Source organism: Aquila chrysaetos (assembly GCF_900496995.4).
Source record: "Aquila chrysaetos chrysaetos chromosome W unlocalized genomic scaffold, bAquChr1.4 W_unloc_1, whole genome shotgun sequence".
Taxonomy (NCBI): domain Eukaryota; kingdom Metazoa; phylum Chordata; class Aves; order Accipitriformes; family Accipitridae; genus Aquila; species Aquila chrysaetos.
In genome coordinates, this window is record NW_024470321.1 from 5,443,414 (window position 1) to 5,460,616 (window position 17,203).

At 42.1% G+C, this 17,203-nt stretch overlaps 1 protein-coding gene across 1 annotated transcript in view; it reads right to left on the reverse strand.

Annotated features, from left to right (window-relative positions):
- Positions 1-16,660, reverse strand: part of LOC115336570 (geranylgeranyl transferase type-1 subunit beta-like) — a 77,233-nt gene extending 60,573 nt beyond the window's left edge. Inside the window, 3 exon segments of the mRNA XM_041121410.1 lie at positions 4,443-4,548; positions 4,550-4,562; positions 16,428-16,660. Of these exon segments, the coding sequence (XP_040977344.1) occupies positions 4,443-4,548; positions 4,550-4,562; positions 16,428-16,561 (253 nt within the window). The 5' untranslated portion in view covers positions 16,562-16,660.
- Between the last annotated feature and the right edge of the window lie 543 nt (positions 16,661-17,203).

Genomic DNA, 17,203 nt, shown 5'->3' on the forward strand with positions numbered 1-17,203 from the left:
TATCCCAGAGGTGCTACCACCATCGCTGAGTGGCTCAGCCCTAGCCAGCGGCGGATCCGTCTTGGAGCTGGTTGGCATTGGCTCTATCAGACATAGGGGAAGCTTCCAGCAGCTTCTCACACAAGCCACCGCTGTAGCCCCCCTGCTACCAAAACCTTGCCACACAAACCAAATGACATAGTCCTTTCAAATAAGTAGAAGACACCAAGGAAACCAAACATCCAGCTAAGATTGTTAGGTTTGTGTGAGAGTCAGCTGATGTGTGACATGCTGTCCTGGTTTCAGCTGAGATAGTTAATTTTCTTTCTAGTAGCTGGTATAGTACTATGTTTTGGGTTCAGTATGTGAAGAATGTTGATAACACTGATGTTTTCAGTTGTTGCTAAGTAATGTTTAGTCTAACGTCAAGGATTTTTCAGCTTCTCATGCCCAGCCAGCAAGAAGGCTGGAGGGGCACAAGAAGTTGGGAGGGGACACAGCCAGGGCAGCTGACCCAAAGTGGCCAAAGGAATATTCCATACCATATGACATCATGCCCAGTATATAAACTGGGGGGAGTTGGCCTGGGAGGGGCGGATCGCTCCTCGGGAACTGACTGGGCATCGGTCAGCAAGTGGTGAGCAACTGCATTGTGCATCACTTGTTTTGTATATTATTATCATCATCATCTTCCTTTGTGCCCTATTAAACTGTCTTTATCTCAACTCACGAGTTTTACTTTTTTTTTGATTCTCTCCCCCATCCCACTGGGTGGGGGGAGTGAGTGAGTGGCTGTGTGGTGCTTAGTTGCTGGCTGGGGTTAAACCACGACACATGCCACTCTCTCCAAATTACAACAGGTATTGAGTCAGGCTCTAAAACACTTGACCTGAAATTAATTATGGTATTACTTTTTTGATTCTCCTATATTTCACATTTACAGTAAAACCACAGAAGAATATAGTCTATCCTGATGGACCTTAAGCTTTAGCTTCCTTTAGTGCATTTCCATTAGGTTCACAAAGTGTGTGTGTGCACGCTTTCTTACTGAGCTAGACCAAGATCTTCCCATATTAGTATATACAAACATATTACTTAATACTATCACAGTGTATTTTGAGATTATAACAATAAGTATTCTAAAAATTCAAATTCTGAATTTTCTACCAGGTTCTATAATACCCTACTATAATAGTTATTGGCAAAAGTAAACAGAAATTAACTTTGTAGAGTATCGACTGTTCTGTCTCCAATCCATTGGAAACCCATTGTAAAGTATTAGTAGTTCTCAAAATAATTTGAACTTGCCACGTTTAAAAGTGCCTAATAATCAAGTGAAGTACTACTGATATGGAAGCTTTGGAGAGAGTAACATGAACAGTAGAGAAAATTTTCCAGTAAGAATTACAGGAATTCTCTTTTTGTTCCTTTTAGGAATTCATCCAGTGATGCAATCAAAACCAAAGAACCAAGATGAGCTAAAAACATATTCCAATTTAAATATAAGTCCATTGGTTTTCAGTGACAGAACCAAAAGTAATGAAGGCTTACATCAAGTGCAATGCAGTTCCTTAAGGCAAGATTATTGGAATTCCCTTATTCTAGAAACTACACGATACATCAGTGTTAGAATTTAGATGCTTAAAAATCAATTTTCCCCAGAAAGAGGGATATATCAGCATCCATGTCAAAGAAGCTTCAATAATATATTTCTTTAAAAGTAGAGTCAGATTTTTTCCAGGAAAGATTCTGATGCATCAAGCTGGCAAATATTCCCTTTAACCAGATATGTACAAAAACATGTTGAAACCAAAAACCTCAAGTGCTGCAGCCTATCACAGTTTAGCTACTTCTTCAAACAGGCCAAAAGACAGTCAGAGCTTTACTGGTGGGAGGCTGCCATATAGCAAATATTGCACACATCCAGAATTAAAAACCAGAGTCAGTGCATTTTATTGAAAGTAGACATTAAAGGAGGATGTGCACTCCATTCTGAACATTTAATCATCCAGCATCCAATTTGTTGTTGTTGGTATCATTTACATTTTAATTCATCTATTGTCCATCAGATGAAATAAAAATGGAATAAAATAATGCTGAAATTTTAGGGGTCAAGGGACCAGATAAAGAGTAGTGTTAATACCAAAAGGAAGATAGCTTAACAAAAAAAGTGTTCTTATGATGTGATATCAAGATACAGGATTGGAGTGAAGGTTGGTCTGCTGGAGAAATGAGGGATTTATTATTTATAAGCATAGAATGCACTGCCATAGGCATCCTCCCTAAAACTACTGTCCTGTAATATTATGATAGTATGAGAGCCAGGAAAACAAAAAACCACAACAACAAAAAAAAGATAGCATGTCCTAGCTGTGCCCTGGATCTTTAGCCTCTGCTGCATGCTAAGATATTGTCCTGGTTTCAGCTGGGATAGTTAATTGTCTTCCTAGTAGCTGGTACAGTGCTATGTTTTGGGTTCAGTATGAGAAGAATGTTGATAACACACTGATTTTTTCAGTAGTTGCTAAGTAGTGTTTAGTCTAAAGTCAAGGATTTTTCAGCTTCTGATGCCCAGCCAGCAAGAAGGCTGGAGGGGCACAAGAAGTTGGGAGGGGACACAGCCAGGGCACCTGACCCAAAGTGGCCAATGGGGTATTCCATACCATGTGATGACACATCTAGTATATAAACTGGGGGGAGTTGGCTGGGGGGATCGCTGCTCGGGAACTAACTGGGCATCGGTCGGCGAGTGGTGAGCAATTGCATTGTGCATCACTTGCATATTCCAATCCTTTTATTATTACTATTATCATTTTATTAGTGTTATCATTATTAGTTTCTTCTTTTCTGTTCTATTAAACTGTTCTTATCTTAACCCATGAGTTTTACTTTTTTTTCCGATTCCCTCCCCCATCCCACTGGGTGGGGGGGAAGTGAGTGAGTGGCTGCGTGGTGCTTAGTTGCTGGCTGGGGTTAAACCATGACAGATATATACCGTCATCCCTAGAAGGCCCTTGATAATGATGTGACTATCCCAAATATTGGCTGGGAGGTGGGGTGATGGGACACTTACTGAGAATTACAGCATACTATCAAAGACAAACAAACAAGAAAATGCCTATTCTAATCTCTCTTCTTGCAAAGTTGACTGTTCTTCCAGAATACACTCCTGAAGACAGGGATATAGATCAGAAAGTATACAACTCCTGAAAAAAAAAAGCATATATACCCTGGAAAATTTTCTTAGTGCTAAGTGACAGGAACCTTCTCATAAATAAAAGACCTGTAGGAAGAATTATGTGATCCAAACCCCTTAATTTTCTGTAATCAGTTCTGAAATACAGCACAAGAAATCAAAATCTATTAGAGCTAATGTCTGGAACAGATCTGATGGTTTGTAAGTGTCGTGGTTTCAGCCCAGCCGGTAACAAAGGACCACGCAGCCGCTCGCTCACTCCTCCTGCCCCCCTCCGGTGGGATAGGGGGGAGACGGAGGAGAGAAAAGGAAAAAAACCTGGAACCTCGAGGGTTGAGATAAGGGCAGTTTACTGGGACAACGCAAAAAAAGTTACAACAACAACAACGGTACTAATGAAAGAGTATACAAAAAAAGGAGTGATGCACAGTGCAACTGCTCACCACCCGGGACCCGACGCTCCAACCACTTCCCCCACCGAAAGTCGAGAGAGAGAGCACCCTCCCCCCGGCCCACTCCCCATATATATACTGGGCATGATGTCACATGGTATGGAATAGCTCCTTGGCTAGTTCAGGTCAGCTGCCCCGGCTATGCCCCCCCCACCTCCCAGGTTCCTGTAAAAATTAACTCTATCCCAGCTGAACCCAGGACATATGAACCTTCCAATCTGAGGACAGCTAGGACAGAGCAACAGTATTACTCCTTCTAAAAACATTAGGTAAATTTAACCTTCACAGATCTAAAGAATATTTTTTTCATTATAAAGTGGGAACTGTGTTTATCCCTTTTGCTTCTTAACCTTACACCTCCCTTTTTTCTAAAAGTCACATCTGTGCTTATAGCTCCTGGCATAGCTACAATTAGCAGAAGTCAATATAATCATTAATAGACTTGTAATATCTATATGGCATATGCATTTCTTTTAGAAACAGGTGAAAAAATTCTCTGAGAAGATGCTCAAAGGTGGAACAACTTCTTAAGTATTTTATATTGTCTTGTCTTCAAATTAATTTCATAGCTTCACCTTGAACACATAAAAAAAGCTAAACTAATCACTTTTAGCCTTATTTCATTAGAGGGGTATATTTCTAGGAATTGCTAGACATACTGCTATCAGAAATTATCAGGACAACCACCTCAGGAAGGTCAAGCTTGTATTTTATAAAAACTAAGAGCAATACACTATTCCCCAAGTAGAAAGCAAAAGTAAAGACGTTAATATTAATTAAAAAAAAAAAAAAAACCAAACTAAAAACTCACTCACTGTCTTCTGTGGGAAGGACCTGCAGGGAATATATCCATTCTATTATATCGTCTTTGTTCACCACATCTAAGGAATCCAACATATCCAGACCAGAGAGTGCGAAAAAACGTAATTGTCAACCTAAAAGAAAAAGATAAGACTTACACTTCCCACCATAAATATCATTGGGAGATTAACAAATGGTTGAAGAAACAGAAATATCTATGAATTCTCAGCCTTTGAGAGTGGTACATCATACTGAGTCTAGCTCAGAAAGCATGAAATTTATCTACTGGAAAAAATTATGTTCTTTATACTTTAAGGATTTCTCCATCTCAACAAAGCTCTTATTATATGCCATCTCTTCTTTTATATAGTAATGAGATGCCAATTCAGACATTAACCTAAGAGCCTGCTTACCTGAAAAAGTCAATACAAGGCAAACTAGGTTATTAACATATGGAACACTAGTTCTGTAATGAATTCTTACATGAACAATCTTATCAATATGCAGTAAGTGCAAGGTAACCCTGAACTGAAGTAAGCTGCCTCTCACTGTGTCCTAAATCCAATTTCAGATGCTTAGAAGTTAGGTGTCAAATAGCAAGGCTTCCTTTATAACCAATCAATGTATCAATAGGCACATACAATGAATTACCATCTAGAGGTACTTATTTCTTGTCATTGGATACAAAGGAGACTAGATGAATAACTTAATTAAACATCTAAAATTAAGCAAGTCAAATCTAAGTATCCAACATGGGAAGTGAAGTCTGTAGTAGCTAGCATGCTGTACTGGGTCTGGCTGGGATGAAGTTATGCAGTTAACTTTCTCCATAGTAGCCCATATGGTGCTGTGTTTTGCATTTGTGGCTAAAACAGTGTTGATAACACACCAGTGTTTTGGCTACTGCTGACCAGTGCATGCACAAAGCCTTCTCTCCCCCTCTGCCCCCAAAGGCCAGTATGCTGGGGGTGAACAAGAGGTTGGGAGGGGACACAGCTGGGACAGCTGACCCCAACTGACCAAAGGGCTATTCCATATCACATGACATCGCACTCAGCAATAAAAGCTCAGGGAAAGGAAGGAAGAGGATGCAGGGACATTTGTGGTTATGGCATTTGTCCTCCCAAGCAACCCTTACGTGTGCTGAGACCCTACTTCCCAGGAAGTGGCTGGACATCTGCCTGCCGATGGGAAGTAGGGAATTAATTCCTCTTTTTGCTTTGCTTGCACACACAGCTTTTGCTTTTCTTATTAAAACTGTCATTATCTTGATCCACAAGTCTTTTCACCTTCCATTTATCTCCCTGTCCCCCAGGAGAGGGGAGTGAGCGAAAGGCAGGGTGGGTGTTTGGCTGCTGGCCAGGGTCAACCTACCACACATGCTGAAGTTCTTTCTTGCTCATAGCTCATTTCCTTCCTTAAATTTGTGCTATTGTAACTGTTTATAAGGCTACACAGTAAACCAACCCCTTAGTTTGGGAGGGTTGTTTTTATAACAGGCTTATAGCATAGCCCCTCAAGAAGTTGTATCAGTTGCACTGAAAAAGCACCAAAACAGCAGCACTGGGGTAGGAAAACATTCATGCAACAGTACCATGGAAGTTCTGACTCAGATTAAAATTAGCTGAATGTACATTTTGCCACTCACAGTTGTATCTGCCTATCCTTCTTTAAATTCTTGCTCTGTTTGACCAACAGATAAACTGATTGTGAAACAGCTGTTGAATAGACAGAAACTACAGCTTAGCATGCTAAGGAAAACCAAAAGTCAATGCCAGCTTTCCTTAGGAGACTAAGTTATAATTTACAGTTACCTCACAGGCCTCCTGACCACCCTGAGTATCAGGAGTAGGAAACTCTGAAGAAGTTCAGGACAGACGTGGACAGAAGCCTCTATAACCATCTAATTTCTGCCTGTGGTTCTGCACCAGAGCCACAAATGCTAAGGCCAAGAAAAAATGGTGATGTGAGTCAGCCCAAAATACACCTTAAAATGATTCTGCTAATTAAAACACAGCAGCCAAACAATGATGCAGCAGACACATATCTCAAACACAATGGCACACCCTACAAAGCATGACATCCCTATCAGTGGGCTGATCTGCTGTTACAATAATCATGTGGCCAGTCACAAGCAGTTTTTTAAGCCAACTTCTATTTCACAACTGATATCACCTAGCATTACATACCACAAACAGTGATCACAACTCATTTGAAAAATGGTAACTTGTTACACTGAGGTTACTTGATTTCATGGTATCTTTTACTTCAACCCCGAGTTTTTGTATTGCTTCTTTGTACCATTCTTACAAAAAATAGATTTTAATCTATAATCTGCATGGATTCTGACACTAACATTCCCTCTTCAAAAAAACATTCCACGCAACTCTAAGGTCCTTGTTGAAAATTTCAAACACAGAATAGCATGCATCTCCACTAGTGCAGGTATTTATGGTCAAAAAAAAGTATACACTTATTTTGTTCTCCTGGTTTCAGCTGGGATAGAGTTAATTGTCTTCCTAGTAGCTGGTAAGGTGCTATGTTTTGAGTTCAGTATGAGAAGAATGTTGATAACACACTGGTGTTTTCAGTTGTTGCTAAGTAATGTTTAGACTAAGTCAAGGATTTTTCAGCTTCTCAAGCCCAGCCAGCGAGAAAGCTGGAGGGGCACAAGAAGTTGGCACAGGACACAGCCAGGGCACCTGACCCAAACTGGCTAACGGGGTATTCCATACCATGTGATGTCACATCTAGTATAGAAACTGGGGGGAGTGGGGGCGGGGGGGATCCCTGCTCGGGGACTAGCTGGGTGTTGATCGGCGGGTGGTGAGCAATTGCACTGCGCATCATTTGTACATTCCAATCCTTTCATTATTACTGTTGTCATTTTATTAGTGTTATCATTATCATTATTAGTTTCTTCTTTTCTGTTCTATTAAACCGTTCTTATCTCAACCAACGAGTTTTACTTCTTTTACCGATTTTTCTCCCCCATCCCACTGGGTGGGGGGGGAGTGAGTGAGCGGCTGCGTGGTGCTTAGCTGCTGGCTGGGGTTAAACCATGACATTTGTAATCACTTAATTCTAAAATCTCTCTTTATTATTATTAGAAATAAAGTTTCTGAGTACAGAAAGCCAAAAAACTATGCTGCATAGAAAACATTTCTACATGGAACAAAAATATCATTTAAGCCAAAAATATTATTTAAGCATGATGTCGTGGTTTAACGCGATAGTGAACTGTTAGTCTCCACTCCCCGTTAGACTTTCGCACTGGCCATATGGGACTATTAAAGGGTGAGCGAGTTTTGCTGATCACTCCTTGGCTCTCCAGTTGGCGAATCAGCTTGTGGATGGGAATCAGAGAGTCTCGGTTGGTGCGATATTGCCGCCGGTGCACCGTCGTGGTAGCAATTGGCACTTGTTGTTCTTCAACCTTCAGCAACCCCACAGTCGAAGGGTCTTGAGAGAGACCAGGCAGGGTAGACAGCTGTTCCGTGCCCTCCGTCTCCAAGGCAGCTATACCAAAAGCCCATTGATACCCCCTTTGGGTCCTTAAAATACCCTCTCCTGAGATAGTCTATGCCAAGGATACACGGAGCCTCTGGGCCAGTCACAAGGGGGTGTTTTCTGCCATTCATTCCCAGTTAGGCTTACTTCAGCTTCCAATACAGTTAACTCTTGGGATCCCCCTGTCACACCAGAGATACAGATGGGTTCTGCCCCTTTATAACTTGATGGCATTAGAGTACACTGTGCGCCGGTGTCTACTAGAGCCTTGTACTCCTGTGGGTCTAACGTGCCAGGCCATCGAATCCACACAGACCAATAGACCCGGTTATCCCTTTCCTCCACCTGGCTGGAGGCAGGGCCCCCTCTAATTCTGGCCAGAGTATTCAGTACTCTGAGACTTCTTGTAACATTGGCTCAGAAGTCCCTTCAAGAGGATCAGAAATAAGATCAGCCCTTCTACTCTGTTTGGAAACTGGAGCGGCATTTTTCCTGGGAGAATCCCCTTTTGTGGTGGTTTTTCCTCGCAGCTCACGTACCCGTGCATTTAGGACCGAGGTAGGTTTTCCATCCCATTTCCTCATGTCCTCTCCATGATCACATAGGTAAAACCACAGGGCACCTCGCGGTGTGTACCTTCTATATTCTTTCTCTTGGGCAGAGGAACGCTCAGCCCTAATAGCTGAGACATTGGTCTGTACAGGTGGGCAATAGGACATATCTTCTTTGAATTGCTGGAAATCCTCGGACAGCTTCTCCACAGCCGAAATGCAGGCTTGTAGGGAGGAGGAGAGATTTTCTTCGTATTGACGGAGTTGGCAAGCCACTTCATCCACTGTTGGTGCCTCTTCGTCTTTCCAGGTCATTAGTGCCAGTGAGTTGGCATAGGACAATGGTGCGCTCCGTACAAACTTCCGCCACATGGGTCGTGTGCATTGGACTTCATCTGGATCTTTGGGTAATTGTGGGTTGTCCAGGTCATAATGAATCGTCTCTAGCATGGCTAATTCTCTCAGATATTGGATACCTTTTTCCATGGTTGTCCACTTGCTTGATTGACATATAACATCTTCCTTAAAGGGGTACCTTTCCTTCACACTTGACAGGAGTCGCCTCCAGAGGCTGATGGCTTGTGTCCCTTTTCCAATTGCCTTATCAATGCCACCTTCCCTGGCAAGCGATCCCAGCTGCTTGGCTTCCCTGCCTTCTAATTCCAAGCTATTAGCCCCATTGTCCCAGCATCGGAGGAGCCAGGTGATAATATGCTCACCTATACGGCAGCCAAAATCTTTTCGCATATCCCGCAGGTCACTCAAGTATAGGGACTGGGTTATTACCTCTGGTTCTGCCTCTTCCTCCTGTTCCCGTGATGACCCTGGTTCACCTTCATCCTTTTCTAAGCGAGCTGATTTTTTTGTATATTTCTTTTTCTGTACAGGGGCAACTGATACTGATGCAGGCTGGTCCACTGGTTCAGTTGCAGTATCGCTCACCGGGCTTTGGATAACCGCAGCGTCTGTCGCCAAGGTTTGGGTAGCAGCAGTGCTTGTCGCTGGGGCTGGAGGGACCGCAGTGCCCGTTGCCAAGGTTTGGGTAGCTGCTGTGCTCATTGCCGCGGCTGGAGGGGCTGCAGTGCCTGTTGCTGAGGTTTGGGTAGCCACAGTTCTCGTCACTGGGGCTGGAGGGGTCGCGGTGCCTGTCACCAAGGTCTGGGTGGCCGCAATGCTCGTCGCCGGGGCTGGAGGGGCCGCAGCGCCCATTGCCGGGGTTTGGGTGACCGCAGTGCTCATCGTTTTGTTGTTAGGTCCAGAGACCTTCTCTTCCTCTTGAGGGTGCTGAGTGGTGTCAACAGGGCTCGATAGGCATGGGCCAGGCCCCAGCACGTTGCAGAGATTTGTATCTCTCTGGAGCTGCCGGGGTGACAGCATACCTTTTCCAAATATTTTACTAGTTCTTCTGGATTCTGCACTTGTTCAGGGGTGAATTTCCAAAACATTGGAGGAGCCCACTTTTCTAGGTACTTGCCAATACTACCCCACACACCCTGCCACTCATAATTATCCAGCCTCGGGGCAGACCTCTGGGTGATCTTCTTAAATAGTTGTTTAACCTTAAACAAGAGCTGAACCACATTCAGGAGCATGCTAATTCCCAGCAGTAGGGCTAGGACCGTGCTGGTCTCAACATCCCAAGAGTATTCAACTTTTTCAAAATTCTCAAACACCATTGTAACTGGACTGAAGGAGAAGGGAAAAGGGAAGAAAGGTACCCCACCCATAGACTGGTTTTCCAAGGAGGAAAGGTAAATGGTATAATTATTAATAGTTTCCCACAGATGGCTCCCAAAGTATAGAGGTGACAATGCTGAGTGCAAATACCGGAATAATCCCACAACTGATGACTTGATCATACCATAAACCAGTGTTATACAATACATCAAAGCGAAAGCCTTAATCCACCTCCCACGGATGATAAGCAGCAGAAGAGGGACTACATACAGCAAGCGAGGTGATACATAACAGAACTTTAAAAACCAGAGCAACAACTCTAAGAACACATAAATCAACATAATGACCAGCGACTATTAGACCAATATAATGAATGCTTATAACAAATTTGTTTTAACAAGCTCTGGTCAGGTTTTTTGTTATCTCAACCCTTCGTGCCCCACGTTGGGCGCCAAAATGGACTGTCGTGGTTTAACCCCAGCCAGCAACTAAGCACCACGCAGCCGCTCACTCACTCCCCCACCCACCCAGTGGGATGGGGGAGAAAATCGGGAAAATGAAGCAAAACCCACGGGTTGAGATAAGAACGGTTTAATAGAACAGAAAAGAAGAAACTAATAATGATAATGATAGCACTAATAAAATGACAACAGCAATAATGAAAGGATTGGAATGTACAAATGATGCGCAGTGCAATTGCTCACCACCCGCCGATCAACACCCAGCTAGTCCCCCAGCGGCGATCCCCCCCGCCCCCACTCCCCCCAGTTTCTATACTAGATGTGACATCACATGGTATGGAATACCCCATTGGCCAGTTTGGGTCAGGTGCCCTGGCTGTGTCCTGTGCCAACTTCTTGTGCCCCTCCAGCTTTCTCGCTGGCTGGGCTTGAGAAGCTGAAAAATCCTTGACATTAGTCTAAACACTACTAGCAACAACTGAAAACATCAGTGTTATCAACATTCTTCTCATGCTGAACTCAAAACATAGCACCGTACCAGCTACTAGGAAGACAATTAACTCTATCCCAGCTGAAACTAGGACACATGATCTGATGGCTGCAAAATTGTCTTTTTAAAGTGTAAGCTTAACACTTCAAGGCTTATATCAACTTTTGCCATAGATCAGATATGTGTAACCCAAAATCAGACTCTGGACAATAACCCACTACTTTGAGCAAAACCACTACTTTTTAAGAAACACAAGAAAAAAAAATAAAAGATAGTTCACCTACAGTAAATTTTTGAAACCTTGCATATGATATGTTCCAATTTTCACAAATACTAAGTTTGACAATCTTTGACTGCAAATATTTAAAGGCATTTTCACACTGTTACCCAGCTAAGCTACTTCCAAAGAGGTGCAAACACCATGCCAATTTCAGCACTAGGAACTGCTGTAAACTAGGCCCAAAAACACAAGACTGTGCATACAAAAGACAAAACAATATACCTGACCTATACCAAAAAATACATACATCAGATAAATGAATGTAGAAAATGGTTTTATGTATAATTAGGTTTCAGTTTAATCAAAGCTGATTCTCTGTGTTAACTGTAACCAGCAGCATTAAGAAACTGACTGTACACAGAGTACTGGAATTCACATATGATGGGCAAAAACATCCAGGCAACACTGAACACAGTGCACTCCTCATACAGCCATCTACATACTACATTTTACTTCATATGCTATCTTGCCTCACAGAGAATTAACAGATGCGTGTTCTAAGACTAACCAAGACTGTTATCAGCACCTTATCTGACACATAGCATGAAATTAAAAAACTTCATATAGAACAATTCAGAGAGAGAGCAGCCCTTTTTAACACAACCCCCAAGTCTGGTATCACTATTGCTGTACCTTTTCTTCATGCCTTCTACAACAACTATAGTTACTGCATGTGTGTACTGGGTCTGGCTGGGAGGGAGTTAATTTTCTTCATAGCAGCATGTATGGTGCTGTGCTTTGAATTTGGGACCAAAACTGTTGATAACACATGGATATTTCAGTTATTGCTGAGCAGTGCTTACAGAGAGTCAAGGCCTTTTCTGCTTCTCACACCACCCCACCAGCGAGGAGGCTGGGGGTGCACAAGAAGTTGGGAGGGGACACAGCTGGGACAGCTGACCCCAACTGACCAAAGGGATATTACAGACCATATGACATCACACTCAGCAATAAAAAGCTGGGGGAAGAAGGAGGAAGGGGGGGACGTTCAGAGTTATGGCACCTGTCTTCCCAAGTAACTGTTACGCACAATGAAGCCCTGCTTTCCTGGAAATGGCTGAACACCTGCCTGCCAAGGGGAAGTAGTGAATGAATTCCTTATTTTGCTTTGCTTGCACGCACAGCTTTTGCTTTCCCTATTAAACTGTCTTTATCTCAACTCATGACTTTTCACACTTTTGCCTTTCTGATTCTCTTCCCCATCCCACTGAGGGGGGGAACGAGTGAGCGGCTGTGTGGGGCTTAGCTGCCTACCAGGTTTAACCCAAAACAACATGTATTAATTTAGGAAGTCAAGCATCAAAGTTTGACATCTGAAGTTTATTTTTTAATTGACCTATTGAAAGCTTACGTAACAGATATCCTGGGTCTTAAGGTCCCCTCCAAGATAAGCAAATAAAGAGATTTCTGATGGCAGATTCAGACCTCTTGATCTTCAGCCAAGTACAGACTATAGTTTCTCAGAATTCAAAAACCTTTTCAAGTGACTGATTTGAGAAGCTGAATAATCATGCTACGAAGAGCATCATGAAATATCACAATCTGAAAGATTTTAGAGACCAGGAGAGTTGAATTCTCCTGCCAAACCTCATAGTATGACTGATAGTATATGAGACTACAGACCAGATTACTGAAAATCTACTGTCACTGATGTTGCATGCAGCAACTACAGATAAAAATAATCATGAGGGCTTTGGACCAATAATTTCAGTGAAGAAGATTACATTGGATCTGGCTGGGATGGACTTAACTTTCTTCATAGCAACCTGTATGGTGCTGTGTTTTGGGTTTGTGGCTAAAACAGTGTTGGCAACACACCAATGTTTTAGCTATTGCTGAATAGTACTTGCACAGCATCAAGGCTTTCTCTTTTTCCTCACTCTTTTTCCCTCCCCAGCAAGTAGTGTGAGTAAGAGGTTGTGAGGGAACACAGCCAGGACAGCTGTTGTTATAGTTGTACCAACTCCCTTAGTGTTTGACAAACTAGTTAGAATGGACCAGCACTGTGCTGAAAATACTTCATCCTCTGCCACCTTGCCTTGTTACAACAAATGCATTGTTTCTGCTGCAGTGCAGTGAACCAAACCTAATCTCACTGACAAATTATTATTATTATTATTATTATTATTATTATTATTATTATTATTATTAAAAGTTTCTCTGTAATTTAGTTGAGTTCCCCAATCTGGGTCACAATGGAACCACAGAAATGGAGGAACAAGGGAGGTAAGAATGAAAGGATGACAGCATTTCTTTCTCCAGCAATACCAGGTCAGGAGGTTTGCTGAACTCAGTGACATTGAACTTGTCAAAAAGGCCAACTTTGTGCCCTCAAGGTCAAACTAGGGATGACACTTGTGGTGCAATCACCTGCTTATAATTTGTTAACAGAGACATATGTATATCTGCAGAACATTGATCTAAAAATCAGTATATTAGAACTCAAGAATCTCTGGGTGAGTAAAAATGTCATGACTTAAACAAATGCATGAATTTAGATGACCATGATTTTTATTCTAATTGAAGATTTAAATTTGACTATGCCAACTGGCCAAAAATTAAGGAGTCCTGAAATAGCTTCAAACTGACGGTTCCAATTTTCAGAAAACTTAGGGTTTTTTCAGTGTTGCACAACAATTATATACAATTCACTGGGCACTGATTATTTAATGTATCATGGCTACTATGACCACACATTAAATTTAAGCTCAGATAGCTCATTAATTTCAAAAGAGATATGAAAACAATTAGTATTATTATTAGCGTTATTCAATAAGATTAGGGAAGATGCCATGTAAACTAGAGCCTCTGCTTTAGCTCAGTGGCAAACTGTGACAGCTTGGTAATGTAAATCATGGAATAGAAATGTCTAGGCTGGCAGAGACCTCTGGAGATCACCTGGTCCCACCTTCTGTTGAAAACAGGGCCTTAAATTAGGTTACCCAGGGCCCCATTCAGCCAAGTCTTTAAGGGAGACTCCTCTCTGGGCAACCTATTCCAGTGATTAACTGCTCTCATGGTGAAGAACATTTTTCTTATATCCAGACAGAATTTCCCCAAAAGCAACTCATCCCTGTTGCCTCTTGTCCTGTCACTGCATTCCCTTGTGAAGGAAGCACCTCCATCTTTCTCTTCAACTACTTTTTAGGTAGTGAAAGACTCTGATTTAGATCTTCCCTGAGCCCTCTCTTCTCTAGGCTGAGCAAATCCCATTTCTCTAGCTTTTCTTCATATGTCAATTTTTCCAACCCTCTTATCATCTTGGCAGCCCTCCTCTGCTGGACCCTCCAATTTTTCAGTATCTCTGTTGAACTGGGGGAGCAAAAATGTATGCAGTATTCCAGGTGTGACATAACAAGTACCAAATAGAGTGGGATAATCACATCCCTTGATCTTGTGACTATACAACCCAGGGCATGTTTTGCCTTCATTACTTCAAGTACTGCAAATGTTAAGTTTGGAAGATCAAATTATATTTTACTTGTAATCTGGTCTGGTATTTCAGTTTAGAGATTGGAAAGGATCTCCGTTACACCACCTAAACAAACATAACTGTAGTGAAATAACAGGATTGGAAGAACCCTCCTAAAACTTTAACAAGGTGTTGAAAAATTATGGAAGTACACTGAAAAAAATGGTTATGGTCGGTCTTTATAAAAATTTGTCAGGCACCTATATATATTTATTTAAAATGGAGGAGAAAATAGTTTGCTGTAAGATTCCAAGAAGGATTTAGTCTTCTTATCATCTTATCTTGTTTTAGTTTGGATTTTCCACACCAGAATGATGAATGTTTTCTCCACTTCATATTATGTGGCCATGTTTAGCCCTCCTGGCTATGATTTTAATAGATTCGTGTATTAAATTTATTATAACTTTAATGCCTAAATAAAACTAGTGTATAGCATGCTAAGACTTCTTCATGCCATTTAAAATAACAAAGTATACTGAAACAGGCTAAGGCTTAATGAATTAATGCATTACTTAAGATCAAAATGTATAATTTTTTTAATATAAAGCCATGTGTTATTTCACACACTGCTTTAACACTATATCCATACTAATCTTCATAACTGAAGAAACACATGGTTTTTGCCAGGTGTCTGTATGTTCAACTGAAGGAAAGCTTCATTTAACAGGAGGACTTGATCAAAGTCATTAAGCATTCTTCACAGTATGTACGACTTCCAAGAAATTACAAAGTGAAAAAAATGTGATGACTATTGATTGAATAAAATATTGAATCCTTTACACATCTCCAAGTTTTTATTAAATGCACAAGATAGTCAATAATTTAACTGTCAAGTTGCATCAGAAATAACTTATTAGCTTACATGAAGACATTAAGAATCTGAAATAAATGCATTCTGAATCCACTACATGGACAAGTGTCTGTCTACTTTAAAGTAAGGGGCATATTTCACTATTACCAGTAACATGTTTTAACACTTGTACTAGCTAATGAAGATATAAACGATTTCTGTTACATAACAGTATTCTGCATGCTGACTTTGAACTACAGGCAACTTAAGTAATTTATTTTAAAATCGGCTTTCAGGGTGGATTAAAAGAATGAAGCACTAGACTAAAAATAGATTAGAAGGATTAATAAATGGGGTTTTTTTTCTCATGCATATAAGGAAGTTTAACTGAGCACAGACTAAACTTCTACATAAACTTACATTTTTGTGAACTATCTGCTGGTGGAGAGTTTTCTAGAGAAGGCATTAATTTTGACCACCGCTGCGCCGGCTAAGACTACCGACAGTGAGATCCTGTATCCTGCCCACAGCTGCTTCGCCAGTGCTACCATCTCGAGGGGAGCCGGGGCGGGCGAGCAGACAAGTCTCCAGGAATGATTTCCTGTCAAACGCAACCGCCCCTGAGAGAGAAAAGACTCCCCCCGACTCTCTGAGGCTGGCGGAGGACGCCAGGAAAAAGGAAACTGGGTCTGTCCTGCCTTTCCACCGCGAGGCCCGAGAGCGACGGGAACGCGCCAAAGCCCCATCAGCCCGGCCTGCCGAGCATACCTGCTGGTCTCCAGGAACGAGTACCGCTCGGGCAGGATCTGGAGACAACGCTGGAAAAAACAAACATGCCGTTCTTTCAGGAAGTCCAGCCGCTCCACCTCCCCCAAGTTCAGCGACAGCCGCGCTACCGCCATCTTACCCCCCGCCCGTGGCCGGCGCGCACAACCTGCGTCATGTGCGGCTGCCGCGGGACACAACCAGGCGCCGGTCCCGCCCGCTGGGCGTGAAGCTCTCTTGGGGACTGCCCCAGTATCGTCTGCCAGCTCTCCCCACAGACCTAGGCTGGGCAGCTGCACCTCCCTCAGTGGCTCAGCTCCCACGCGGGGGCTCTCTGGGTCCACCTCACCCCGGAATGACGGGGAGGGGGAGAGAGTAACTGCTTACTTCGTAACGGCACCCTGTCAGCCTGCAAGAGCTCCCAGTCAGCTCAATACGTGCCCGAGATACTGTTAGGTAAAATGACTATGTATTGTTTTATTACATCTGGTGATATCCTGCAGGTAAATCCAGTAACTTGAACTAATTATGCGTGTCTCAGGAAATAATTTACTGTGTAGCAAATTGCATACAATACTTCCATCGACATTCATAAGGGTTAATAGGAGCAAATAAAATCAGGGTTACTATTTCTCATATACCAATCTGAAATTCAAGGAGGAGTATAAAAAAAAAGCTGATTTATAGTGAAAAACTTTTAATACAAACTGAAATATATGTCATGATGAAAACATTAATAATGTAACAAAAAACAGTTGAAATAAAACAATCACAAAATA